Genomic DNA, 25,855 nt, shown 5'->3' with positions numbered 1-25,855 from the left:
GGTCTTTAATTTTGACAACCATCCTGACAGGCCTCCCACACATTTTCATGGCCAAAATTTCAAAACTCTTTCATGACCTTTCAAGGAGCCATAATATATATATTTTGCCCATAACTGTCATTTCAGCCAGCAGGAAAAGGCCTACATGTAAGGAGAGACAACACGCAGGGACAAACGTGCATGAGGGTACACAAACGTTACACGCTGACACGTTAAAGCCACGTACAGAGGACTCGTGCAGAAGACAGTTCAATTACTTTTTCCAAAACATTCAATGATTTTCAGTAATAGCATGACTCTTGTTTCCTGTGAAATTCATGACTTTTCCAGGCTTTCCATGACCGTGGGCACCCTGTCTTGATATGCCACACCTGTCAGGTGGATGGAGTGTCTTCGAAAAGGTAATGTGCTCAAGAAGAGAGATTTTAACAATTTTGCAACCCACATTTAACAGAAATGTATCTATTGTGTGGATTAATTAAATCAAAGATCTTTAACTTAAATGTGAAAAAAACGAAGCAAAAATCAAGTGTTTTTTTTCCCCCCAGTGTACGAATGTCCTTATCTTCTGCTTGTTTTGTGTCTATGCTTCTACATCCAGCATGATAAGAACACCACAATCAAAATTCAATATTCTTTTAATCATTTAAATCCAGCATTGGTTCACAGGAACTCAAAACCAGTTCACTCGGTAATATTGCAACTTTATATCCAGCATCTCTTCAGCCTCGTTTGAGTCCAGCAGACAGATGAGTTAGTGGATTGCAGTGAAAAGGCATGAAATGCAAAATCCAATCATTTTATTTTTGTACCAGAGCCTGGCGTTTGGATTTTTGTGTGGTGGTAAAGCAAGTGAAGCTCAAAATATAGTAAGACAAAATCAGAAAATTCGAGACGATATAATGTTTAAACCACTGTTTAGCAAAAACAACAAACCTGTAAGGAATAGCTGCAGTGCTAATAAAGTAAATAAAGAAAACCTAGATGCTGTTGTAATGGCTTTGCTGTGCGAAATACAATGAAGACATTCTGATAAATACAATTAAGATTTAACATCTAAAAAATAAACATATGTACATTTAAACAGGATTTATCCAATACTTTATTCTACATCATGTGTCATGTGGCATTAGGTTCTCTTGTGCTGAGGAACAGAGTTAAAGACAAAAACTGATCTCCAACAGATAAGGACTTTGGTTGCGGTTATTGAGTCGCTTCACGTCACTCTGGTCCACCGCGCTGTGAAGACAGAAAGAGAAAACAAATCTGTGAAAAACAACTTTAGGTTTGTCAATAAGGATCCTGGAATTACAGTTCCTCATACATGCACAAGTTTAGGTTTACAATTTCAGGTTTTGCAACTAGTTGTAAAATTTTTATGAGATGCTGTAAATCATAAACATCACGCCGTCTGTTCCTACAAGTGTCGATGCAGACAATAGTTCTATCTATCGGCTTTCTACGGCCAAAGATAACAGCTGGAGGTTAATCTTAACTCAAGGACAAAGGCTTTTTTACTGAGTGCGTGTACATGGACATGAATAACCTGTTTATGATTTGGCTTTTGGAGTATAAAGTGTATGTGTTGAGTTTTATTTGCATGTATAGAAAAGACATAAAAGAAAACTAAGAACTTTAAACACTTAGCAGGAGACGTTAGAAGCCAAAACTGGCTTATGGGGATACCTCCCCTATTAAATAACAATAATCATTCATAAAAAGAAATCAAAACTAAGTTTGCATAACTGATCAAAATGTTAAGACTAAGCAGTCCTTCACTAATAAAAATGTACAAACGACAAAAAAAATGTATTTAGCAAGTGAAATGCATTACAACTTGAGTGCTACGAGTCAACGACAATCATGTTCATTAATCAGGTAAACACCGTATTCAGTTTCTAGATGGAGTACTTTAAGTGTCTTTCTAGAGGTGCTTATAATTTCCCATTTCTCTGAGTCACTTGAATGCATCACCTGACCCGGCATCTGCTCATCAAAGGCAGGTGTGCTAAATTAGCAGAGAGCAGGGAGGATGCAGAGAGGATGCAGTCTTCAGCCCCTGTGTGTTTGCTTAATTTTATTATGTGTAGTTTGTTTGAACTTTGTTTTTTGTAAAGGCCTGTTTATTTTGGGGGATATTTGATATGGGGTTTTTGTTTTAACGTGACAATCAGACAAATCACATCCTGCAAATCAGACGACACCCGGAGCACCCTGCATCAACAAACAAACAACCGATACAGCAAGCTGATCATATCTACCATGGCGTCTGCGTCACCGTAAATATGCTTTGTTTTTTCAACATCAGGTTGTGGTTTTAATGTGCTAACTGGCTAACAAGCATCTTGAATCTGCCCTGTTGGTCTTCCAGTTTTCCTTTTTTACACTCATGTTACAGAATACTGCTGCCTGCTGGTGCGGAGAGCTATTTCCTCTAATGCCAGTTAACTGTTGGCTGTAGTCTCTGCAGTGTGTTCGGGTACAACTTTTTTGGCGAGGTGCAGCAGTGCAACAGTTGGCCTTCGTTGCCACATGCTCTTTGATGTGGGTGTTGTGTGTCTGGGCCTTTAGATGTAGACCCCTCACCTGGATGTAGTCCATTTCCTCTGCTGCTAGCGGTCTCCTGCGGTATCTTGCAGGTAGTAGCTGAATAGAGGCCAAGGTGTCTGGTGTGCCAGGAATTGGGGTCAAAGTTACATGAGGTCTTGATAATGGAGGTGGTGCTGGATTGTTGTGTGGTGTTAAATCAACTGCTAATGTTTTCAATGCCTCTTGGACTAAAAAAAGGAAAGAAAAGAGTCAGAAAAAAAATCAAGAAGCACCAGAAATCATCAGAAGGGAAAACATTAAGGTGCATTTCCAAAGGAAAAATTAGTTAAATCTCATTAAATGTTTTCATTACATGACTGTCAAATATTTTACCCGTCAGAGTGTTGTAAAAAAAACAAAACAGGCACACATAGGCCAAGGTATTTGTTCAAATTACAGTTGTTGGATCCCCAAAAACGGTTACTTGATTCTACACTGTAGCATTACTGTGTGAATATATTGTGTAAACCAGAAATAATTTATAAATCTGCATTTTTGAGCCCAGAAAGAGAAATTCAACATAAAACAGACAGAAGATGTCCACTATCTGACCATTATTCACTTTCATTACACTCACCGTTGGGTCTTGGCAGATCATGTCTTTTGGGGAACTTGATCAGAGGAGCGTGAGGCCGAACAGCCTGCAAACAAACAAACAAACAAACAAACAAACAAACACACAAACACATTAAATCAAACAGCTGTGTGAATTAGATGAAGACTTATTTAGCCCAAAACTAAAAAAGCATAAAGCATCTATTCAAATAATTGCAGCTTATCTGCGGATTTATTTATTTTTTTAGGTATCTGCAACTGAGCCCAATAAACCATGTATAGTGATGGTGAAAAGATGTCTGTAGTGCTAAAAGTATCCAAAAATGACAATGCTAAAGCGACTTGTCTTTACAGAAGGAGCTGGTTCGTCATGATAATATATACTTATTTGTGTGTATATATTTGTTTTAACCTTCTGCAGGAAATGCAAATAGCAGGACAACCTGGGTAAATAAAACATGGTTTCTTGAAAAGCACATAGCTAACAAACTTTCCAAATTAAACCTCTTTTTAGTAAATAGTAGTTCAGTGGCAGATACCCAAACACACTGGCTATTAAAACGTATCAAGGTCATCTGTGATTTAAGCGTAAGTCTTAGATGATGACAGTAGATTCAGACTGAGGAGACTAACACAAAATGTACCAAAGATAAATGAGATCAATCAGGACAAACGGGTCAGAATGTAGTGATCCCCAAGAAAAAACAAAATTAATTTTTTCTATAGGTAGACAGAACCATGGGCTGCAAAATACATAAAGATGTTATCTTACATAGATACTTTTAAACTAAAAAGAAAAAAAAAAAGAAAATCGGGTTGACCGATATTGATTTTTCAGGGCAAATACTGATACAGGTTAATAATATATATAATAATTCATTAATAGTTAATGAGACCAATAATCAATATTTGGAACTGATATGCATTTACAATAAGAATGAACATAGTTTTGTCAATATTCAAAATTTGGAATACAACAAACTCCATCACAACACTTTGTTTAAATGCAAATGTTAAATCAAGACTTAACCTTTACATGTATATACTTAATACATATAAAAGTTCCCAGAATTTTTGTTTTTAATTAAAATAAATAAATAAAAATAGCTCCTTGAGGTTTTGCAAAGTAAAAGTTCCTCACATACTGACACTTTCTTTGCACTTTTTGATTTGATAATTCTTATCGACAATAAAATAAAACCCTGATACAGATCATCAGCAAATCATATAATAATAATATCGGCCCCAATAATTGTCCAGGCCGATAATCTGTCGATCCCTGGTCCTACTCCATTATTGTTTACATACTTGCTGGACTACAAATGTAACGATAGTTACAAGTACCAGGGCTGTCAGACACAATATTTTTGTCACTGAACGAGAGAAAAGAACAAAAAATGTCAATAATGTTGAGTGACTGGATAACTGTGAGCAATATTGTAACAGCTGTTGAATAAACTTAATCTCCGGATAAAATGAACAAACGTTAACAGATGTGATTCCAGCAAATAGCCGTTGACAAACCGGGCTAACGGCTCAGCCAAAACGGTGAAAATGTGAAAAACAGTTAATATCGATTCAAGTATTAGTCGGTGACAGCCTTTATTGCTGCTGTGCATGATGTCTCTGTGAAGACTGCGGTTAAACAAGGACACCAACAAGGGTACGACGACATTAGACAACCAAAAAAGCCTCACCAAAATCAACCGACTTGTTGAGAATATCAGAAAAACGACATTTTTTTACTTCACGACGCTCGTGTGAACTCAACACCGTGATGTGTGCAGTCATTAAAGATCAGGAGCAACAGTACCTGGATAACTCGGGCGGCGGGGGCAGCCATTTTGGAGCTGACTTTGCTTCCCATGACGACCTCACAGGTTCACTTCCGGTATTTAAAAAAAAAGAAAGAAAGCAAAAGCTCCGTGTAGCTGCTGAAACAAACACAAGATGGCGCTGCTGTAAGTATTAACGGTAAATCTATAGCATAAGCGGTCCAGAGGATGCGGCTCATGATAGTGGTGCAGCGGCGTAAAGATGCTAATCATGCGCTATACGTGAATGGCATCAATGTTAGACTGATATTTAGACAATATACTGACGATGTTATCATCTTAATGCGTGTTGTTAAGATTTCAAATTTAATATTTAATATTTATATTCGGGTATTTTTTTTAGCTACGTCTTTCCTCGAGCTTTGTCTTTTACCTCTGGCGATTGTGACAAGCAGCAGACAGATACGTTGACCCCGTGTTTGTCCTCCGAGGTCAGATCCTCAGGCCATAGCGTTACTGCAGACTATCACTCCCGTTTGTAAGTTAGCCTCCTGTCAAAAAAGGACATACAAAAATAGACCAATAAAACACCTTAATCCTCTAAAAGCACAGCCAGTCGAGGTCAAGTGAGGCTCCAAACGCTTTTATCCGTCTTAAAACGATTAAAAGGCAAAAAATACTGTCTGTGTGATTCCTTAAAATGTCAATACATGACTACAGTGCCAGTGCAAAGACAAATATCATACCCTATCTTTGATTTCACTCCGCCTTGAAGAAAAAAGAACGGAACCAGGTCAAGTGGTCAAGGCTCGTCCAATCAGAAGCGAGGAAATCAACAGAGATCGTTGAAAAGAGAAGATGTGTCACCAGTAGTAAACTCGCGGTGCGCTTTAAACATGATATGGCTAAAGCTATCTGTCATGCTGCATTGCAAAAATACACAGTATTTAATATTACTATTAGGATAGAGGTAAGCATCAAATCACCCCATTATATCATTTAAACTTAAATAAAAGATAATTGTTAAATATAGTTCATTTAATATAGCCCCAAAATTTCAGGAATCATATGTGAGATTAGCAAAAAAGAAAGAAAAAAAGCAAGTCAAAGCAACAGTGGGTGGATATCCTGACTTTTTTGGTCCTTCTAATGGGTTTATATATTGTAGCCTACATTTTCCGTAATAAAAATTAACGGATTACTTCACCCACAAAATGACCATTTTTAGCCCATATTAATTAGTCATACCATGTTATCTTGAATTTGTGAAGACTTCTTCTCTCACATGCCTCCATGGACAATGGCAAACATTTTAACCAACTGACTGGTCAGGGACCACATTTAAATTCATCATAAAGTATCAAAGCATTTGTTAACAAACTTTCACGACTTGTGCAGTTTAATCCAAGTCTCATTGAGTTAATGTCCTGTTGGCTACTAAATAAATGAGACTTAAATAAGGCTATAATGGATAAGCTGTGTGAGCGTTTTCCCTGTTGACATGTTTGTACAATTTCAACATAATATGGCATGACTATTTGACTTACAATTGGCCATTTTGTGGTTAAAGTATCCTTTTAGTGGCATATTTAAGTTGGCCCCCCCTGACTGGTAAATGTGAATGTCTACTGAACTCGATGCCCCTATATTTAAATCAGACTTGCTGTTAAAAAACTCTAAGCCCAGAATAAAATCACCTTGATGACCTCACCAGGGTTGTAAAACACATCATTTAAACTGTTTTTATGGGTTGAGTAGTATATTTCATAAGGCATAAAATCAACAAAGTACCCCTGTCATACAAAAGGTAAAATCTTTGAACAGAAACCACTGTAAAAAAACAAACAAACAAACAAAACAACAACAACAACAAAAAAAACCCACAACACAATCCAGAGTTGTTGCCACTGCCGCCAGCTGGTGGAACATCTTTCCTAAAAGGCTCTTTGTAAGTGCGGTCAGACATATCAGCCATGATATCACAACACCGCCATCTACAGGATCCACCATTCATTGCAATGGTTCTCTGAAGTATTGTGATGCTTGATAAAAATCTTATCTCATTTGTGTTCTTCCACATTCTTGAAGGACAGTGTCAGATGAGGGGATTTCAGACCTTTATGGCATGTTCATTATATTGACATTATATTGTGCAGGCTGCAGAGAGACACTGGAGTGTTAATATGTGTGTGTTGTTAAATCTTGCCTCTCTAATAGTGGCCTAATCATTAAATGATGCATATCATTGCATTTAAGCTTTGCTCTATCTCAACATGTTTAAGTCTATATTGGTTCAGAATAGTTCAGCTAAACCAAGGATATGTTACATTTGTAAGTTTCATATGAATCGACAATTCTGAAGTGATGTAGTTCAGATTTCATGTATGAGCTTCTCATCAGAAGGAGGAGGAGGAGGAGATGGTGAATGACGTGAGACCATGGAGAGACAGCAGCCAAGCAGGCCGTGTTTTTGGTCATAGAACCTGGTCGGGACCTTTCCAGCCGTGTTTGTGGCGGCAGGTTTTTTAACGAGTTGTTGCAACATTTGCAGCTTTGTGTGCAGCAAAATATGCTTTTAAACCAAAATATGGTGCTTTCCTAACTCTAATCAAGTGGTCTTTGTGCCTAAACTTAACTACATTTCTAACAGTGGGGAGATGTGAAATTGAAATGCAAAGTTTAAGCATATCCGCTGCATATAAAACGTACATATTCAACATATCTGTGGTTTGCAGAAACATACAATTTAAACATTTTTTTCTGGTGATTGGGTTTAGTAATTCTTTACGATGATAAACGTGTCTGTGTTCATGGTGTCATGATTATCTCATTAAGATGATGGAACTGATAAACATCCACTCACTCTACCATAGCAAGAAACAACGTCTTTAAAGTCAAGTGGCCAATTCCCATTTTATTAGATGTCTTTTTTTATGAAACAAACTGGTCCAGAGTCATGGAAAACAAAAAGGTCCCAATCTCAACATGGGCGGACTCCTAACTTGAGACACCACTATGGCTACATATAAAAACAGTTTTACAATCAACAGATTGCACAGAGCAGTGACAGTCTCAGGTTAAGATTCGGCCCCTGACATTATGTTTGTTATGTGCAGCACTGCAGACAGACGGTGCGCACCACCGTGAAGCGTCAGCAGCTGCATGGCACGGCTGTTTGACTCAGGTCTGCTGCAGCTGTCTGAAGCAGACAGACTGACTCAGTGGCTCTTTGACCTGTCGAACAGCTGTTTGAGTTGGTCCTGAGAGGTGGCTTCTTTCTGCTGCATGAGGTCAGTGTGACCCTTGGTAACACCCCAGCCATCGGGGACAGACAAGGAGGGACACTGGGGACGACCAGAGGCTGGCTTCAGGTTCTCCCAGTAGTCACGACGGGCTCTATAAGAGACAAGAAGTCATACTAGTTAGTACTCAGTGGTGCTGAAGATCCAATATTCCACATTTGATCAAGTTTAGGTACATTAATGGTGTTAAGTGAGAGATTAAAAGTTGCTCTGACCTGGCTCTGACCCAGGGCTTGGTGTGCATCTCCAGACCAGCACCCCAGTTGCCGTGTTTCTCTGAAGCAGCTGGGAGGAAGCCTCTCTCAGGGGCCAGCTCCTCTGCAATAGCCCTGATGTGATAAGCCTCAAACCCACAGCAGCCGCCAATGAAACGGATGCCGACATTATAGGCCTCTCTGGCGTATGCGTGCATGTCCCAGCGGGTCAGGATCCTGGGCTCCAAACCTGAGAAAAGATTAATACTCATTTGATTGAAGAGCGGTTGATTTTGGTCAATTTTGTTTTTACTGGTTGACTTTGCTGCAATGTGATGCAGTATACCAGCAAAGGGTGTATGTGTATGCAAAGAAATGTGTATACACACATATATATGTATATAAGTATTTATTTTTTGATATATTTTATATTTTCTCTGCAACATAATATTAAATATAATTTTTTTTTACAATTAGAAATATAGTTTTCTGGACATTTTTCCCTATTTTTTGATAATTTTCTAATCTTCTTCCCTTCTATAAAACATGTTTTATAAATTTCTTGTCATTTGTGGGACATTTTTTAACTAGTTGGTTATTGTCTTTTCCCCCCTATGTTTTAGAAAGAAATCAAACCAATTTGCTCAGATATCAAAGGGTCAAATAGCTTGTAAAAGGTGTCTGAATGCAGCACAAGAAAACTGATGCCAATCCAGGTTTCAAAGGGTTAAACAGTATTTTCTTACCAAAGGGGAATTCTGGCAGATCGATGAATCCCTGACACCTGCAGTCGGGGGTGTGGTATGCCAGGGGCTGCACCATGTAGTGAGCCTTCAGCCCAGCCTTCTCCACTCCCTCCTTCATCATCTCAACAGCTTTCACGCAGGTCATTGGGTCAAAGTGGCAGTTTACTCCAACAATCTGGGCACCTGCAGAACAACATGCATCAGCATTAGCTGACTGTTACAGATAAGTAAAGCAAGAGCACAAGTCCGAGAGGTTTGGGTGTTAAGACATTTGAACCTGGCTGATTCCTTTTAATGTTCAACATTTTGTCGCTGATAACAGTTGGAAACAGTTTCGTCTTGTAGGCTGGCCCCAGTTATTAACTCATGCCAGTAGACTATGAACAGATATGTCTTATCTCGAGTCGGCTGGTGAGAAATCTTGTCCTTGTCATATTGGGAAATACTGCCAAGTCACACTACAGGGAGGTCATGTGAGGAAAAGATGAGTTCAGCAAGTTCAACAAATTTAAAGTCAACATATATTTCATGCCTCTCTTAGATTTGATTCCAGTTTCAAATAAGGAGTTGTGCTAATGGGTGTATTAAAGAGTTTCTAACCCCCCCCCCCACTTATGTCTTTTTAGTTGAAAAACTTTATATATCGGTATTTAGACTAGTAGTTTGTTGCTTGAGGTCCAGCTCTTGACATTTGACCGAAAAGTAATAAAATTCTTCATACTGTGTTATTAATATGCATAGTGACTGCCCTCTAAAGGTTTGAATCTAGCTATTACAATTGAATTTTTCTATTGGCTGATCCTGGTAGCAGGAGCTCGCTTTCATCAACAACCGAGCCCCCTCTTGTCCCCCTCTCGCCAACCGACTACTTTATGTGTGCAGGCGGAAGGGAGGTGCTGTGGATCAAGAGGCGGCGCGAATGGGTGACTGGGCATGTCTTAGCCCCCCTCCCAGCCCTGCCCACTTTTAAGACTTTTTTTTCACATTACAGGGAAGAGGCACTCAAATCTTGTGTAAAAACACTGTACCCACCGGCTTTGACAAGCCTGACAGCACATTCTGCAGGAGAGACACCGTGCATGTCTCCATCTGGCCCGATACACAGAGAAGCAGCCACAGGCTTCCCTGTCTCCTTCAGCACCTCCACAGCCCACACGGCCTCTTCAACGTGCTCAAAGTACTGCAGGACAGACACATCAGCACACAGTCAAACCATGTTCTTCTCAACTGAAAATGCTACAGCATGAGGAATAAATTCAGTTCCCTATGGGTAAGTGATGTTTTTTTTAGTCTATTTTTTTTATTCTCTACCTCAGCAATCAGGAAGTCCACGTTTTTCTTGACAAACACATCCAATTGTTTCTTGAAGATGGCCTTCACGTCTGTCTCACTCTTGCAGCTGAGGTAGGATGGGGTCTGAGACACTCCTCCGGCAACCAGAGCATCACCCTCGTTGGCGACCTCACGGGCCAAATCGCAGGCAGCCTCGTTGATCTGAGCACCCTGCAGAACGAAAGACAAATTATTGTGAAATACAGAAGGCTTCATGTATCAGTATTTCTATAAAGACAGGGAAATTACCACTTTGTAGATACTGCTAATGGGCTTTCATTCTACATTGTTTACTTTGTGGTCAAGATGTTTTTCTGAGATGAGTCATTCTGGCCAGTTTTCAATGTACATTTGATCAGCCATCTGCAGGATATTCTGCTTATCCCTAGTGGCGTGATGTCACGTTAAACTTACAGTGAAGGTGAGCTTGTTGCCCCTGTTCTCCAGTTTGTCATCACTGGCGTAGAAGGTGAAGGTCTGCATGACGTTGGCGCCGGCCCTCAGGAACTCCCTGTGCAGCTGTCGCACTGAAATCAAACAATGATAAGGAAAACAAATCCATACACATACTGTTGTGCATGATGAAATGCGCAGGGGGCACTTTCACACGATAATTAAAAACAACATTTACAAAAGAGTATGTGACAGCCTGAGCTCACCTGCTTCAGGGTGCTCTGCAGCGGCTTCAGGGGTCCAGGGACCTGCCTTCACGTAGCCTCTCTTCTCCAGGGCAAATACAAAGCCTCCATCGCCAATCACAATCTCCCCAGCGTCCAGACGCTCCAAGATTCCCTGAATAACAGACGAGTTAAAGTTTAGATTGATGTAGATTGAATATAATTAGTATGGGGCTGAAGATGAGCAGCTGAGGCCAAAGGTCTGCAGGTTTACATTTCAAGTGACTTTGATGACACTCGCATACCTTTTTCTAGTATTATGGCTCACCTCTGATCACACTGACTTATTTATGTCAGATAATGCTTATTAGACGGACAGAGAAATAATGTATTCGGAACAGTTATTGTTAAGATTAGAAATGGGGTGGGGCTTATGTCAAAAATGGGTGTGGCTCATACCGAGGGTGGGTGGGAGTTTGTCAGACATTTTTAACCTTAAATCCATGTGAATTGATCAGATGTTGCTATATTTGTTGTTTAGAAGAAAACTGTTTACTGTTACAGTTACTGTTTACTGTTAAGACCTTCAGAATTGAGCTTCAGACCAGTTTTGATCACAAGAGTAAGAGATTGAACAGCTACCTGAGGATTTTCCTCTATCATTTTCTGATATTGACACATTTTACTTGGATAACAGGCCTGCTTGTACTTGTAAAAAAGTATACTATCACTACTGGATCATCATTTCATTATTCAGTATTAGCCCCTACCCTAGAATTGCTGCATTTTGCCCCTGATGCATTGTGGGTTCATCGTCCAGTGCTACATGACCCCCTTCCCTCTTCTCTCACTAACCCTGAGTCATTAAGACAGCTGCACATGTCTGAGAACAGCTGCACTGACTCTGATGACTGATAGATTTAAATCTTTTGATTCCAAAATGCATGGTGGTGATAGTAAAATTCAGACTTTGTGTGACAATTTCTCAATCTGAAAAGACAATTAGCTTAAAGATATTTGTTACACTTTTGATTGTATGTCTGCAGAATGCGGAACTCAAATTTAAAAATGCATCCAGATTTAGTCATTGAGTATAAACTGTTGACTGATAAGACATCACTGTAAGTAGTTTTAATGCACTGTCCTAGCACTAAATATTTGTAATTGTTAATTTTTTAATTGATTCATGTATTTGAATCTGCTAAAAGCTCCACATTGTGTGTGGTTGTGCCATAAGCCCTCACCGGATCCTCCTCACGTTAAACCACACTGAGTCAGATTGAGTCTTTATGGAAAAAAAAAAAAAAAAAAATCCTTATATACAACTTGACAAATTCTAGAAAATTCTGCAGTTATAAAACAGTACTTAAAAGTATTTAATGTACTATTAACATTTTTTTAATTAATCAAAGTCATGAGAGATAATTATAATCACCATGCATATCAAAATCAAAATGAGCTCAGGAAAAAGTGAAACTTTTCAAATAACTTTTCAAGAGCTTTTCATCAGGATGTTTTTCAAGTCACTTTTTCTGACTACATATAGTGACTCTACTGACCTTATGTCTCCATGAACAGTTCAAAGGTTCAGTGGTCAGAGACATATGATCTGATATACCAGTTGTGCAGAAGATGCATTAGAAAGACTATATCCCTCTGCCCAGAATACACACAAAAACTCAACCATAAAATGCAGAGTGCCCCCCCATCCTTCACCTTCAACCATCCCCCCTCAGTGCTTTGGGGTGGATCTCAGACATGGATATTTCAAAATCTGGACAAATTGAGCTAAACCTATGTTAAGTTTGGTGCTCAGGGATCTTTACAAATAGAAATCACACATATATGCATTCCATAAAACAAGACATTTTAAACCCTTGCATGAATATTCTGCAAGTTTCACACATACCTTCTTTGCTGGTGCCATTATCCTGCTGCTGTATGGACCCCTGACTGCTCAGGACCTTGAGAGGTTGAAGCAACATCGAAGTGAAGCAGAAGGCCACTATAAATCTCTCTGAAGCAGGGGAGGGGTCTACCTAAGAGCTGCTCTGATTGGCAAGAGGCAAGTTACACAACTACCATGCCTACTCTCTCCCTTCCCCCCTTTAACTGAATGAGAGTATTGTGAGTGTCCCGGTTAATTATGGTTGTTGGTGTGTTTGTCTGTCCTCCTGTTAGCTTGTGGGTTTTCTGTTTTTTGGACACTGAATAGAGAAATCCATAAAGTTGATAGTGGGCAGCTACCTTCAACAAGTCATTAAGGATTAAGTTCTATACTAGTGCATATGTCAAATATGTGACTCAGGCAAAGATGCTGTTTTAAGCACTCATTCCACATTGACAACACAACACATGGCTGTAAAATTAAGTGACAAACTCAAGTTTATTGTTTGGGGTTTACATGGTAATACTCCACAACTGGAGCATCGCTGTCACAAGTGCTTATTATCTCCAAATTGAACCTGCAAAGACTTGAGTTCTTCTGTTCTTCACTTTTTGACCGACTGAAGGGATGGGTGCCTCAGGTATCTTGCTTTGTCTCGCTCATGCAGAGGACTTGGCCTTCTTCTGCATCTCCATCACGTGCTTCATTTCCTGGCTGCTGGTTGCCTCTTTGTGCTGCATTAGGTCAGCATGGCCCTTAGTCACACCCCAGCCCTCTGGCATGGACATGGATGGGCACATGGGACGACCGGATGCAGGAGAGAGGTTCTCCCAGTAGTCACGACGAGACCTGGGGATGGTAAAGATGCAGGTTACACACAGAGGAAAAGTTGCACCAATAATATAGTTTTGTGCATTTTAGTTTGGAGGTTTTACCTGGCTCTGACCCAGGGCTTGGTGTGCATCTCCAGACCAGCACCCCACATTCCGTGTTTCTCTGAGCCAGGGGCCATTATGCCTCTCTCAGGGGCCAGCTCCTCTGCAATAGCCCTGATGTGATAAGCCTCAAATCCACAGCAGCCACCAATGAAGCGGATGCCAGCCTTGTAGGCCTCTCTAGCATAAGCGTGCATGTCCCAGCGGGTCAGGATCCTGGGCTCCAGAGCTGAGGAAAGAAAAATCAGAATGAGCTGCCAGGTACATGACTGTTACCTGATGATATGTTTTTTCTTTTGATGTCTAAGCAAAACATATTACCAAAGGGGAATTCTGGCAGATCGATGAATCCCTGACAGTTGCAGTCGGGGGTGTGGTATGCCAGGGGCTGCACCATGTAGTGAGCCTTCAGCTTGGCCTTCTCCACTCCCTCCTTCATCATCTTGACAGCTTTCACGCAGGTCATTGGGTCAAAGTGGCAGTTTACTCCAACAATCTGGGCACCTGAGAGAACCGAGGGTAATGGTTAATGCCATTTCAGAAAGTAAAGAAACATAAGGGTAAAGCATGAAATCATGCAGAGTAGATTCAATATGTACCAGCCTTCACCAGCCTGACAGCACACTCTGCAGGAGAGATGCCGTGCATGTCCCCCTCCGGTCCGATGCACATAGAAGCTGCTACAGGCTTGCCGCTAGTCTTCAGCACCTGCACGGCCCACTCAGCCTCCTCCACATGCTCAAAATACTGCAATAGCCAAAACAACACAGTCACCACTAGCTACTCACTTGCTCCATCAATCATATGTCAGATTGAAGTTGACATGACTTGAAATAAAACATGAATCCACCTCAGCAATCAGGAAGTCAACATTCTTCTTCATAAACACCTCCAGTTGTTTCTTGAAGATGGTCTTCACTTCGGTCTCACTCTTGCAGCTCAGATAGGATGGAGTCTGACTCACTCCACCAGCTACCAGTGCATCTCCTTCATTGGCTACTTCCCTGGCCAGGTCGCAGGCAGCCTCATTGATCTTTGCACCCTGAAAGAATGAGGCAGAGGCATTGTGTTTATCGATAAATTCACAATTAGTGGGGGAAAGAGGAATTTGCAAAGTCTGCACAATCTGAACAATGTTGGCTGTAGTTGGGAACTCACAGAGATTCTCAAGTTCTGACCCCTGTTCTCCAGTTTGTCATCGCTGGCGTAGAACGTGAATGTCTGCATGACATTAGATCCTGCCCTCAGGAACTCCCTGTGCAGCTGCCGCACTGATGGGAACATACAGATTTGTCATTTTGAAGGAATAAATTTTGTGCTTTTAGTTTTGTGTACCTTCCCACCGTATGTGGTTTGTGTGTGTTGTCCGTCTTACCAGCCTCAGGGTGTGTGACCGCAGCCTCGGGAGTCCATGGCCCAGCCTTGACGTAGCCTCTCTTCTCCAGAGCAAAAACGAAGCCACCATCGCCAATCACCACCTCCCCAGCGTTCAGACGCTCAAGGATACCCTGTGGGCGAAGAGGGATTCACATATTAAACTGAGTTCTACACTAAATAATCTTAAAATCTTAAAGATATTTTTCGATTACGGAACATCTCCACAAATAAACCAATGAGGAAGGGAAAAATATATGTGATTTAAAGACAGTGTAAGACAAACAATGTCATGAATGTACAATTTTGTAGTATTTGTTGCAGTTTGCAAGAGGCAATGTGCAAATGGGTGCAAAGGTAAAAAGATAAAATCCGTTTTTAGCCTGAGACTCTCCAGTATTTGCTGCTTTACTCTGGCTTCACAAACCACGTGCGCACATAAAACTTGCAGAAACATTTTCTTCATAACTGCAGTCCATCAACCAGTAGGACAACTTTGAACTACAGTATGTAATTACAATGGATGATGTTAAAGATTTGCATGTTGCATCCACAAATAACAGAAACAATGCAGTATCATCTGCACAGATGTTTTTTGTTGGTTTTTTTTACCTTCTTGCTTGGTGACATCTCGTCTTCCCAGTTTCAGTTGCAGCACTAAGCACTTGGTAACAGCGAACCCCGCTTTTGACCCGGAGAGTAAGGAAAGTCGTTCCTCACCAGCTTTATACAGCTGGGTGAATGTGGGAGGATTTCAATCTGATGCCAAATTCATGTATATTTGCCACATGTCTGTTTGGACATTGTGCAACAGTCTGGCTCACAGATCACTGGGGATGGCACGGGCAGCAGTCATCTCTGGCAAGATGGGGACATGTGGTCTGTTACAGAGACATCTGCCAGTTTAATGATTATATTAAAACATCTAGTTTAAATATTAACATACTCCCAAACTGTTTCTGCTTTGCTGTAAATTCTGCTTTCTTTTGTAAATTGATGACCACAGTGGAGTAACACATAAAAGAAGAATTGGTTTAACAGACCATATTTGACTTTGAAAATGCAAAGTAGTTTCCTGCAAATACAGGGTGGATACATCACACCATGTCTCTCAGGTGTCCATCTTCATTGTGTGACCCTGAAATTTCTGATGCAAATAGGGACTTTACAAGCATACGGTGTCCTCACAGTTGGAACTGCTGCAAAGGCCTGAAGAGATAAGCTTGTGTTATGCACTTCTGTCCAGTTCTTGTTATTCTTGAGACACAAGACTGATAAGACTGGCAATGATCCCAACTCGAGCCCCAGTGCAAACTGAGGTGACTAACTGAAGCTTCCATATGTTGTGGTTTTATATTAAGATCTCATAACAGAACGGAAACACTTGTGGTTTGTGTATTAATCTTTGGTCATGCAGAGGAGCTAATACAAACTAAAAAAAATAAAAAATAGAGTGAATTAAACTGCTTTTGTTCTTAACCTTCACTCTAGATTTAAAAACCACTGCTGCATGTAGATCATTGCATTTATCCAGGTTAACCAGTAACACCTCCTGCTCACAGTCTTCATTGCTGTCCTATTTTTTTAAGTGCTGCACACAGACACTCATTACGATATGTACACACACACACACACACACACACCACACACAACACACACACACACACACACACACACACACACACACACACACACACACACACACACACACACACACACACACACACACACACACACACACACACACACACACACACACACACACACACACACACACACACACACACACACACACACACACACACACACACACACACACACACTCAGATATGGGGATATTGACCTTCAGTAGACTGCTGTTGTGTAGTTCTGTCAGCTCTGGGTTTATCCAGTTTCAGGGGGAATGTTACAGATAGGTGTTTATCAACAGAGTCAAAGTTCAGAAAATGCCTCTAATCTATAGTTCAACATAGGATTTCATCAGCTTGTATTGGAGTTGCACAGATCACATTACCCTCTGCTGATCTAATGGGCCTGCATGTAATATGTTTCACAAAAGTGTTGTCAGAATGGATTTTAGTTTAAAGGTTTGTTTATTTCACAGTCTTCCCAGTCCAAATGATTTTATTCAAAATTTTAGAGGAGATGACAAGTGTTCCAAAGATTTCAAAGAGGTTGAGCTGATTTTTGGAAAAACAGTGATCAGAGGTGTGGACCTAAGTCATGTGACTTGCACTCAACTTGGACTTAAACAGCAACCACTTTGACTTGAAAATACCTTATTTAAAAAGTGTGTCATAAAGCAGTTAAGTTCCTTTCATGTCCAGATTCAGCTAATGTTAAAGCTTTCAATGCCCAGCAAGTCGACACCTTAATTCCCTTAAATATCCACTTTGTTTGAACCAGTCTGTTGGAGAGAAAAATGTAAAACTAATGTTACGCAAATGACAACAATGTGGAAAAAATGACACCAAAGATTAATTCTTTAATGCATAAAATCTAGCTGGTGGTCAACAAAATACCTACAGGTGGACAATTACAGACGGAGACGCAACAACTTTCAACAAACTTGTTTTAGCAAATAGTGCAAATTTAAAAAAAAAACAAAACAATAATAATTTTGTAAATTTGATGTTTAATTAATTTAATTTTCTGTTATTATTTTTTTTATATGTGATCAAGAACATAATGACTCATTTATGACATGAAATGCAAAGTTTAGGTTTTGGGACTTGGCTTGCATGCAAAGACTTGAGAGTTACCTGTAATTTGCAAAAGAATGACCTGGTGCCACCTTTGACAATGATGTACAAGACTTTTTGAATATTTCCATTTCATTTTCACATTATAGCATCTTGGGTTTAATTATGTCTTCTTCTCTCAACGAGAAAGTTGCTGAGAACAAGTGGATTTTACAGTCATGCAGTGGAAGGGCTTTTTAAAGGAGTACTTTGAGAATGATTTTTTTGGCTTTCTGATTAGGAGACAGATGTGAAGATTACGCTCTTGTATCTGTCTAGTTTAGTTTGGTACAAAGGCTGGACACAGAGAGGAAACAGCTGGCCTCTGTCCACAACAAATTCTTTCCACCAGCAACTCTAAAGTTCACTATATTAAGACGATATATCTTAATGGTTTATTTCCCAAACAAACAGGGAAATTATGACCATAAGAAAAATGGCAGCCTGTGACCTTAGCATGTAAACGTCTACCAAATAAAGCAGCCTAAAAAAAGAAGTTTAAAAGTTACTGAAACGGCTCCTTGGACTGGAGGAAGGGTGATGACTGTATGCTTGCTTCCCAGTCATTTATCAAACAGGGAAATGACATGTTCTCTAACTGGCTGTACTTAGAGAGGAGTGGTGTGTTTACTGTAAGGTGTAGTAGTTTCCCTTGCAGAGGCACATGGTGTTTTCTGTGAGCATTTGTCCACATGTTTGCGAGTGTGTAAGAGCAGAAATAGCTCTAATGTGTCAAGTGTCACTGAAGCGCTGCGTCAGGCAGCAGATCTCCATGGTGGAGGAGACCCCCAAATTCCAAGTGCACTCTGAACCACATGCTGTCCAGAAAAGAGCACCGAAATGCACCGAAGTGAACACTGCTCACCATGTATACTGCCCATGTTGACTTGTGGCTCATGCAGCATGCAATGAAGTGACCAAAGAAGCTTGGAATGATAAATAACTCTTAGAAATGGATCTTCTAAAGATCACCTCCTTTTTGATGTTAGGACTTTGCACTTTTTTCCACCTCTTCTTTATTCTCATCACATTTAAGAGTTATTACATGTGTGTAAAGTTGCACCATTCACTTCTATGAAATCTATTTACATGGGCTATATCTACCATATCCCATTTCCTCTGAGTGATTCCTACTATTCCAGTCAGAGTATCAGGTGCTGACCAGTAGCTGTACTGAATAACATTTTCTCTTTGCAGCCACAACTAGTTCTCGCAGGCTGAAGCTGGAACTGAGGCTGTCTGAGCAGTTACAAAGGGACCAAAGGCTGAAGCAGAGGGTGAAACGAGAAGGAAGGAGTGGGGGACTGACTGGGAGGGGGGAAGAGGAACTCTTCACAGTGTGCTGGAGCCAGAATGGGTGAAGGGGGTGAGGACTGAAGTGAGGCTGACTGGAAAAAAAGGCCAGATTTGAGGCATAAGAGTGGAGGAAGAGAGCGCACAAAATTGCAAGTTTGCAAGCTCTTTTTTTCATTCCTGAGACATATCTATAATGTTTGACCTGGGCTGACATTGATAAAGTTGCGGTTAACTATTAACTCCTAATGAACTGATAAAGATTTGAACTTGTCACATGCTTTTTTGGCCATGTGGCAACAGGAGTAGAACACTAAAAAGTTGTTGTAAGACCCCAAACTGTTCCTGCAATTAAGTTTATGCATTGAAAATTGTATTGCAAGTCGCAACACTGTTACATGTTGCTGATTATTGCAGTGCACAGCTATATGTTATTGCACATGCACGAGTTTGTGTGCATGTACAGAGTTTGTGAAAGTTCGCCATACGCAAATGCAGCGAACCCTAAATCCAAAAATGAAAATAATGTGTATGAGAGCACATAAAGCCAACACTAACCAACCTCTTGGTGTCTTTTCTCCCTGTATAACCTTACGTTACTTATGTTCTGTTTTCTGTGTTGCTTCACTCGCTCCTCTCCCTGTTATAGAGGGACTCCCTGTGCCGCTGCAGCCCCCTGTTTACCTCCACCCCCTCATCTGGTCCAATCACAGCTCAAGCTGAAGACATTTTGCTGAAACCATCCATTCTTTGTGGATTTGTAGGCCACAGAAAGACAGATAGGGAGAGAGACACTGAGTGAGTGAGCGAGAGGAGAGGGAGGGCACCCTGTGACCTATAAACTCTCTGGAGTCTTTGTGGATTTGATTTTTATCACTCTCATGTTTCATAAAGACACTGGTGCCAAGAAATCATCGGTCATGGCAACTCATCATGGTCTGTTTCATAGGTTTTTAAAACATTAACGTTACATTTAATACATTTGAAAAAAGAAGAAAGAAAAACTATTCAATGTAATACAACTTTCAGACACAGGAGGGCACAATAGTGCACATCCTTCAGTAAGTGCAGTGGTTTTTCTCCTGCATGCACAGACAAGACACTTGAAACCTGAATAAGTGAGTGTTGAAACATGAGATATGACAAGAGGTCACTGATCAGTACTGAAGCTTTTATATTGTTAGTGACCACGTTTCTCTTGTAGTAAATATTCATATGAATGTGCCATAACAGATATTGGTTAGACGTAGCTCATCCATTCAGTTATGCAGTCCCATAAACATTATGCACGTTGTAATAAAAACCACAGCAAGTTATTTTCATGTGTTTTTCCATCTACTGCTTTATTTTGAAAAGTGTTCTCATACTTAGACTTTTACCTCCTGAGTTTTCTTGCCTTTGTTGATTATCTCATGCATTTTACCTGCATCTTGTGATTCTCACCTGTGTGTAGTTAGCCCTTGTGTATTTTAGAGTCTTTATTTTAATTTATTGTTATTATTTTATATTTATCTTTATGCAAATTGTACTTTTTTCTTCTCTTTGGGGTCACAAATCACGTCCACCCTTGACTCAAAAGAGGAAGGACGCAAGAGGCTCGCAGGAACCCCTTATTTATTTTATCATTTTTTTGTATTGTTTGTTTCCCTTTTTTTCATTGTATCTTGTATTTAGCACATAATCACTTATGCCCCCCTTAGCCAACTCATGTGATGTATGTGTTTTGTTTTTTTTTGTTTTGGTCATTCCCAACCCTCAAATTTATGCTAAAAAATATAATACATAATATATATATATATATATATATATATATATATATATATATATATATATATATATATATATATATATTTTTTTTTTTTCTAGCACCTTTTCAAGGTAATTTTCTCTTGTTTTTTGGCTTTTTAGGTAATTCATCTGTAACTTTAAAACTATTTTTTTGCTTTAAGCTTTGGGCCATGTCTTATGTTTTTTTTTTTGTTTTAAAGAAATCAGAACAAGTTATTCAGGTTTCAAAGGGGTTAAAATGTATTTTCACTTCTATGCATTTATATAGAAATTATTTAAATGTTAAATGTTTTCAGCACATCAGCTGCAAAACACAGATTCATTTGTGCAACAGCAGAAGTTGCTTCACACCAGGTGAACACATAACGTAAAGAGAGGGATGGTTTGATCCAACCAACCTGTAGTTTTCTGTTATAAAGCAGCAGCAGGTCTTTTCATTACTTTCCTCTTTTTATGACCTCTGAGGAGTGACTGTAAATGTGTGGAAATGTAAAGAAGGTTTACAGTAACTTGTGTTTTAACTGCTCCTTCTGATCCCACAGTAAAGTTTCACAGCATGACAGTACAGAAAACTGAACAGCTACAGTCTGCAACTCCTCAAATGCACATAAAGATCAGCGCAGAAGAGTTTATCATCAGATACTAGCCAGATGAACATATGCACTAAATATACTTGTAGTATATACTATCACTTATGGATTTTCTATATATAAAATCACAACTGTATGATTTTTATAAAGCATTCTTCAGGAATGACCCTATTCAAATTTCATTAAAGTTTGCTGGTGTGTTGTTTCTTTCGTGTTTGTTAGCAACCACAGATGTGTTGTCCAAACACTATTTATAAAGTCACCTGCATCCAACATTTGTGTTTATTTTGGCTAAACAAACAGCAGTGTGTCACTGTTGATGCTATTAGGTTTGAGTGCTTAATGTGATGTTTCGGGAATGAGTCAGGAGGAGATGCTGAGGATCATTGCTTGTGTCTGCAGGTTGATTAATATGTTGGAATTAGTAAAAGGTTTGTCGGATAAATAACATTTGAATAAGTTAAGAGTTGAAATGTTTGTAAAGTGCACTGTGAGCCAAAAGCTCTCTTCAAAATCACCATATAAGATCATCCTGAGGTTAGGTATTTGCATGCACACTGATGAGTCAGACCCAGATTGAGTAGCCCTGCTGTTTTTGTTTATGAAATTTAATTAAATACAACTTGATCATCCATCACAGTGAGACAAAACAACATTTTCTGTCTTATATAGTCTTAATTTCTAAAGACTGTAATTATACCTGGCGTGTCCAAGTATGGCCAGTGTACTCTGTTTGAGTGACCTAACTCATCTGTTTCGCTCTTTTTTCCTGTGTTTTTGTGGTACAAAGTCCTGTGTCACCTTTATGTCACACTTTATTTGTGTCTCATGTGTCCCGCTGTGACCTCATTCTAACATCAAACTACATACCGCTGGGAAAGCCCCAAAACAAAAATGGAAGTAACGGATTCCCCTGTTTTTCTAAATGCCAGGTCTTTGACCACACGGCTGCCTGCTGTATGTTTATGTTTACCTCAGTGGACTAAAGCATTTTAACCCCTAATTAGCTGGATTCTTTCTTCAGGACTGGAAGAAGAAAACAAGCTCAAGGTATTTTAAAAGAAACAAAATTATAGGTTTGCAAAAACTAGAGAAAACAATTAATCATTCTGTCATTTTAGTTGTTTTGACTTTGTTAATATACAAGATCTCATTTATGCCATTAAGGCAAAGCTTCATTTTGTGTAGAGGCCTTGAATCAAGTGACAGACCACCTGGACAGAGCTGCTTCCATACAGGTGAATATCATAACATGCTCTGTAGCATGTAAGAAAATGCTGAGCAGGCCCAGTTGACCCGGATTTTGGATCAAGATGGCAAGATAAAAAGTCCCCTTATGGGAGAACGGGTCACAAATAAATATGATGATGATGCAAATAAATATGATGATATAATCATATGATGAAAGATTTTTTCCTGATGTGAGGGGTCTCCTTCAGGATGACAGTGCAACCCATCCATGACAATACTTCACGCTCAGAGCAACTGCTGCAGTATAAAAAGCGTGAAAGTTGGCAAAAGGTGGAATGGAGGAGGTGATTGCTGTTTGTGTCCTGTGTGAAACCAAATGTTAGTGTTGTTTTAAATATTAATTTATGTAACTTATGTAGCCTAACTTATTTAGCATATGTACGTCCCATGTGAAACCAAAAGTCAGAATTGTTTTGACTTATGTCCGGTCATTGCACGCCAACACATTCTCACTCCAAACTCGTCACATGGTGCTGCTCTGTAGGCATCAGCCTATGATGTTTTAGGTATCCTTGTGCATCAGCTGTTAACGCTCCGGGATGACGTCACGATGATGTCAACAAATGCACGTGTGGTGGGATGAAGCAGCACGGTCCCTTTGTTCACACAGCAGTGCAGATTTTAATGGATGGTTGGTGACGGAAGGTTATTTTTAGGCAAAAGGGGCACATAAAAAGATTTAAAAAAAAAAAAAAACACTCACACACATCCACACAGGAAGCAAACTCTGGACTCCCGCACGAAAGTCAGTTATTTGTGGGACCCATCCACCTCCCCACCCATGTGTGTGGTGACCAGCAGTGCTATCTCCTGATGCTGTCTATCAGCATTTTAGGTGCACGCCATCCGTTCTGTCCCACTGCGTTATCATCAGACGCATCCGCACGCATTGCATGTGGACATGGAAGGTGGCTTCAAGCACTGAAAGAGCTATTTGATAAGTTAACCTAACCTAAACCAAACCTAATGCTTTTGTGGCCTAAACTCAACCCCAAATGTTTCATAACATTAACCACGTGTTACAATATGTTTCAGTTGTGTATCAGAGGTACTAAAGGGCTGTGCCAAAGTGTTGACACTTGACGATGTGGGAATGAGAACAGGTTGGAATAACTTGTGGATGAATGGTGTTTATGCTTCCAGTTGAGTTCAGAGTCTTGTAGCATCAATGCCAACAAGCACCGAAGCTGTTCTGGTGGCAGGTGGTGGCCAAACACCTTACTGAGACACTTATTGTCGTTTTTACTTTAATTTGTCACCTAAATGTGTTTTTTCTGTGGAAGGTTATAGGCCTCTGCTGAAGTTTGAATGTACAAAACAAGACTTTATGAGTACTGATTAGTTCTAAAAACTCAACAAGCCTAGTCTTTGGATGCTTAATATGAATGTAAACACCGTCTTGTATCTTAAATAGCTGGCATGATTTATCCATTGGTAGTTTTAGAACCAGTGGAGCTGTTTATCCAAAGCACTTCTGCAATTACCACAATTATACCAGCCCTTTTTTTCCCACACACACACATATCTGTACACACATGTACCAAGAATGGCATCATGGCACCATTTCTGCAACGAGAGCGTAACTTCCTCCCCACAGCCTCTAACCATTAAACCCAATCATCTCTCCCAGCGTCTCCTCAGTCTCATGGAGCTGCCCTACAGCTAAGAACATCTTCCTGCCCCTGAGACCAGAGCGCTATCCTGACCGCACTTATCTATTTACAGACTTCTCTGCCTCCCACAGTGTTCTCACCAGGATGACACACACACAGACAGATCTGGTGTGGAAAGAGGAAGTGCTGAAGGCAGGGCCGACCAAATGACACAGTGGCTCGGCCGCGGTGGAGAAGCGAGGCACCGTGTGAGCGAGGAGACAAACTGTAGGGTATGAAGTTTGAGGCTGTGAAGAATGTCAGGAGGGCGGTGTGAAGAGCTGCACTCAACAAACTCCCACTGCAGCATCCCAGAGAGGAAATGAGAGCTGGTGTTAACAGGCTGGGAAGAGGAGTTCCTGGGATTTTTTTAAGCTTTTGTATAGAAAATACCAGAAAAAGCATGCAGTGGGAAAGCAGTAAATACCAGTGTGGTGAAACTCATTATTTTTGAGTTGCACAGTCACAAACACTGAAAAAAATGGGGGAAAAGGCAAGATGATGCATGTCAAACACATAAAAAGTGGTCACAAGTAGACCTCTATGGGATCTTTGCTCACTATCATTTCTGATAGTCTAACCAATAACTGCACTAAAGCTTCACCAAACTGTTGCTACTACTGCCAGGCCCCCTGTGATTGGACTTTCCCAAAATCTGCTCTTATTAAGTACATTACTGTTAAATATGTTACTCAGATTGACTCATGCTCTTGCATTCTTTCACTTTGTTTTTTGTTTTTTTTCCCCACAATGATTGCGTACAGCAAAAAATAGCTCATACCGTTTTAAAGAAAGAGTTTTTTTGTGAAATAGACCATATTTTCCTAAGCAGCAATAAATATGATTGTTTATTTGTTGGTGTTTTACTATTTACTATTACTATACATTTTGGTTCAAAATAAAATGTGGTTATAATTGCTTATATTTTGGATTTTAAAAAAATCACTCTTTTCCAGCTTAAGCACAATGTGCTTTGCAGATGCAAAGATTTACAAACTTAAAAGACCAGTCAGAAACCTGTGAGTCTGTATTAAACAGCACTGAGCATATACATGAACAAACTGAGGTGCCAGTGTAACATAACAAAATACTATTATATATAAATAAGTAAAATGTTCTAAAGAGAAATTAGGTAGCTAAAATTTAAGTAAAGGAAAGACATCCCATAGAAACGGAACCAAAGTAACGTAATACAGCAAATTATAATCCGTTTTCATCGATTTTGCATTTGAC

General features: G+C 39.8%; 3 protein-coding genes and 1 long non-coding RNA gene across 6 annotated transcripts; 1 reads left to right on the top strand and 3 right to left on the bottom strand.

The window, feature by feature from the left end:
- Positions 1-620: 620 nt before the first annotated feature.
- Positions 621-5,683, bottom strand: kgd4 (alpha-ketoglutarate dehydrogenase subunit 4). 3 transcript variants are annotated; one of them, XM_088076598.1, is made up of 6 exons: positions 5,666-5,683; positions 5,353-5,470; positions 4,958-5,078; positions 3,167-3,230; positions 2,587-2,777; positions 621-1,239 (listed from the first exon to the last, which is right to left on the bottom strand). In XM_088076598.1, the coding sequence occupies exons 3-6, from the start codon at positions 5,009-5,011 to the stop codon at positions 1,222-1,224; spliced, it is 327 nt and encodes a 108-aa protein (XP_087932724.1). In that variant the 5' UTR covers positions 5,012-5,078; positions 5,353-5,470; positions 5,666-5,683; the 3' UTR covers positions 621-1,221. The 3 variants fall into 3 exon arrangements, with proteins under 3 accessions (XP_087932724.1, XP_042343687.2, XP_042343688.2); XM_042487753.2 differs by lacking the exon at positions 5,666-5,683 and having other exon boundaries at positions 5,353-5,657; XM_042487754.2 differs by lacking the exon at positions 5,666-5,683 and having other exon boundaries at positions 4,958-5,075; positions 5,353-5,657.
- On the top strand, positions 2,033-20,676 carry LOC148189736 (uncharacterized). Its single transcript, XR_015776413.1, has 3 exons — positions 2,033-2,279; positions 10,153-10,431; positions 19,991-20,676. It is a non-coding gene; the product is annotated as an uncharacterized LOC148189736 (long non-coding RNA).
- On the bottom strand, positions 7,814-13,145 carry LOC121944080 (betaine--homocysteine S-methyltransferase 1). Its single transcript, XM_042487751.2, has 8 exons — positions 13,020-13,145; positions 11,153-11,285; positions 10,908-11,020; positions 10,473-10,664; positions 10,194-10,341; positions 9,162-9,344; positions 8,437-8,665; positions 7,814-8,315 (listed from the first exon to the last, which is right to left on the bottom strand). The coding sequence occupies exons 1-8, from the start codon at positions 13,035-13,037 to the stop codon at positions 8,138-8,140; spliced, it is 1,194 nt and encodes a 397-aa protein (XP_042343685.1). The 5' UTR covers positions 13,038-13,145; the 3' UTR covers positions 7,814-8,137.
- LOC121944389 (betaine--homocysteine S-methyltransferase 1-like) lies at positions 13,478-16,077 on the bottom strand. The gene is made up of 8 exons (XM_042488159.2): positions 15,920-16,077; positions 15,309-15,441; positions 15,092-15,204; positions 14,784-14,975; positions 14,533-14,680; positions 14,255-14,437; positions 13,934-14,162; positions 13,478-13,847 (listed from the first exon to the last, which is right to left on the bottom strand). The coding sequence occupies exons 1-8, from the start codon at positions 15,935-15,937 to the stop codon at positions 13,658-13,660; spliced, it is 1,206 nt and encodes a 401-aa protein (XP_042344093.1). The 5' UTR covers positions 15,938-16,077; the 3' UTR covers positions 13,478-13,657.
- Positions 20,677-25,855: the final 5,179 nt, after the last annotated feature.

Source organism: Plectropomus leopardus, chromosome 4 (genome assembly GCF_026936395.1).
Source record: "Plectropomus leopardus strain MGB_pleo_1.0 chromosome 4, ASM2693639v1, whole genome shotgun sequence".
Lineage (NCBI taxonomy): Eukaryota > Metazoa > Chordata > Actinopteri > Perciformes > Serranidae > Plectropomus > Plectropomus leopardus.
Note: the sequence above shows the minus strand (reverse complement) of the source record. Positions and strands in the feature narration are given on the sequence as shown.

What these genes read in the sequence shown, in the direction of transcription:
- kgd4 (XM_088076598.1), bottom strand. Translation starts at nt 5,011, where the DNA reads ATGGGAAGCAAAGTCAGCTCCAAAATGGCTGCCCCCGCCGCCCGAGTT. An exon ending in CCGCCGCCCGAGTTATCCAG is followed by an intron (nt 3,231 to 4,957) that starts GTACTGTTGCTC and finishes GTTTGTTTGCAG; the next exon opens with GCTGTTCGGCCTCACGCTCC. An exon ending in TGATCTGCCAAGACCCAACG is followed by an intron (nt 2,778 to 3,166) that starts GTGAGTGTAATG and finishes TCCTTTTTTTAG; the next exon opens with TCCAAGAGGCATTGAAAACA.
- LOC121944080 (XM_042487751.2), bottom strand. An exon ending in TGGACTTCCTGATTGCTGAG is followed by an intron (nt 10,342 to 10,472) that starts GTAGAGAATAAA and finishes TCTGTCCTGCAG; the next exon opens with TACTTTGAGCACGTTGAAGA. An exon ending in AAGCCCTGGGTCAGAGCCAG is followed by an intron (nt 8,316 to 8,436) that starts GTCAGAGCAACT and finishes TGTCTCTTATAG; the next exon opens with AGCCCGTCGTGACTACTGGG.
- LOC121944389 (XM_042488159.2), bottom strand. An exon ending in TTGACTTCCTGATTGCTGAG is followed by an intron (nt 14,681 to 14,783) that starts GTGGATTCATGT and finishes TGGCTATTGCAG; the next exon opens with TATTTTGAGCATGTGGAGGA. An exon ending in TCTGCCAGAATTCCCCTTTG is followed by an intron (nt 14,163 to 14,254) that starts GTAATATGTTTT and finishes TTCTTTCCTCAG; the next exon opens with CTCTGGAGCCCAGGATCCTG.